The sequence below is a fragment of the Tupaia chinensis genome, unplaced genomic scaffold, assembly GCF_000334495.1.
Source record: "Tupaia chinensis unplaced genomic scaffold, TupChi_1.0 Scaffold000085_1, whole genome shotgun sequence".
Classification (NCBI taxonomy): Eukaryota; Metazoa; Chordata; class Mammalia; order Scandentia; family Tupaiidae; genus Tupaia; species Tupaia belangeri.
The window spans coordinates 3,760,613-3,762,461 of NW_006159547.1; the positions used below are offsets into that span (position 1 = coordinate 3,760,613).

General features: G+C 35.6%; 1 protein-coding gene across 1 annotated transcript in view; it reads left to right on the forward strand.

Moving 5' to 3' along the window:
• Positions 1-227: 227 nt before the first annotated feature.
• Positions 228-1,849, forward strand: part of NAV3 (neuron navigator 3) — a 688,714-nt gene continuing 687,092 nt past the window's right edge. The window contains 1 exon segment of the mRNA XM_014585711.2: positions 228-579. Within this exon segment, the coding sequence (XP_014441197.1) occupies positions 508-579 (72 nt within the window). The 5' untranslated portion in view covers positions 228-507.

Genomic DNA, 1,849 nt, shown 5'->3' on the forward strand with positions numbered 1-1,849 from the left:
AAGAAAAAAAAAGTCACAGAGTAAATAATACTATCTTTTGCCTGCTATAATTTTTAAGGAAAACTGTCTTTTTTCTAAATTGGAAATGTCTGATAAGAATTTATATTGTTAATTTTACAACAGATGGTGGGAGGGAATTAACTGTGTGCATTTTTTGTTTTCAATTACAGGTTTACGGGACCGTTATATAATTTTTTTATTAAAATGGAAAACTGTGAAGAAAGAAAAAGATAGCAGTTGGAGTTAAAGTCTCTGGAGCAACATTTTGCTTTTAAGAAGTCAGCATTTAAAAACGATATGCTGATTTGGAAGGTTCTGGGAGTACACTGCAAACTTTATTTTTTCCATTTGATCGATGGATTTTTTAATCCTTCCTTGGAGTTGATGAAGTTTGGAGATGGTGTGTGATGGGAAATGTGGTGTGCTGGTGTTTTTTTAGTGATTGCCTCTTGGATTAGTTTGCTGCTTTTTTGAAGAGATTCCATTGAAGGGCAAGAACCGAATGTGATGGATTTATCTTCAGAAATGAACAGACATGGGAAAAATCCAGTGAGTCACAAGCTAGAAGATCAGAAGAAGGTAAGACAAATTTCTTTTTTGCTTGGTCTTTTTTGCTTATATTTGAACAGAAGTTTATAAATTGAAACTGAACATTCCTTATGAGATAAAGTAACATTAGTTCATGGAAATAAATCCTGCTATATAGCAGTGTTGCTATGGGACTGGATTTTATTACCAGTTGGCAATTTCGTTACTAAAGCCTTTTGAATTTATCCATCCAATGGACTGGCAAGGATTCCAGTGTGTTCTCTCACTTGTGACTTCATGTTAGTGACCTACTGACCTGATCTTATGTGAGCAGTTCTCTGAGATTGAGAGTGAGGCATTGAATACTGGGTATCTTTGGAGTGAGGAAACAAGAGTGCTCCTTAAATAGAGTACCTGCCTCACTGTGGTCAGAAGGCTGAGGTAGTATTTGAAATACTCCAATTTCACAGCCATGGGGTCCGTCAACTTGGGCCATTTCACTTTTATAGCTGGCCTTGAAATTGAGGTAACAGTGAGCTTTGGTTTGACTCCTTCATGTGTGATGTCAAGGGAGCTAATGGAAAATATCAAAAAAGGACTCTGCTAACATTAAAAAAAGAAAGGTTTAGAGAGCTTCTGAGTAAGAAGCTGAAATTGAAAACTGAGAGTAGCACTTAAATCTCATTTCTTCACCTTTTTAGAAACTCTTACCTGCTAAAACACTGCACTATGGTAAGAAACATCTAGAGAGCACTTACTAGAAGGGTCAGAGATTGTTCCAGGAGATACAGCCCCACATATAATGAAACGTATTACGTTTTGCAGTGCTGTGTTTGACTTTTAGTATAGGAGAAGAGTGTGGGGCCGCAGCAACTAAGGCACAAGAGCAAGGGATAATGAGATAATAGAAGAGAACTCTTTAGTTAGACATGGATCTAAGGGGCATGATTAAAGTTTGTTTTAACATCTTTCTTAGAGAATTTGTTTGGTAGCCACTTTGTATGTCCCAGAAAACAACTAACTTTCAAAGTTTTGGAGTTAGGGACTTTAGAAGAGGGTACGAGGAGTTAAAAGCTTATTAATTTTGTTTGACTATTAAGATCAATGCTACTAGAATGAGCTTCAGTGTTTTCTTTGCCATTAATTGAGATGGAAATGGATGGATTATTTTTGCCCTGTTTGGTTCATTTATTGGATTTATCTGCGGTGTAAGTAAATTTCAGAAAATACTAAATACTATAAAATCCAAGGTGCTTGAAATAAACAAATAAAAGTGTTACCAAGAATATTGGTGTCACAAATGGCCAGTATTTTTATTTTT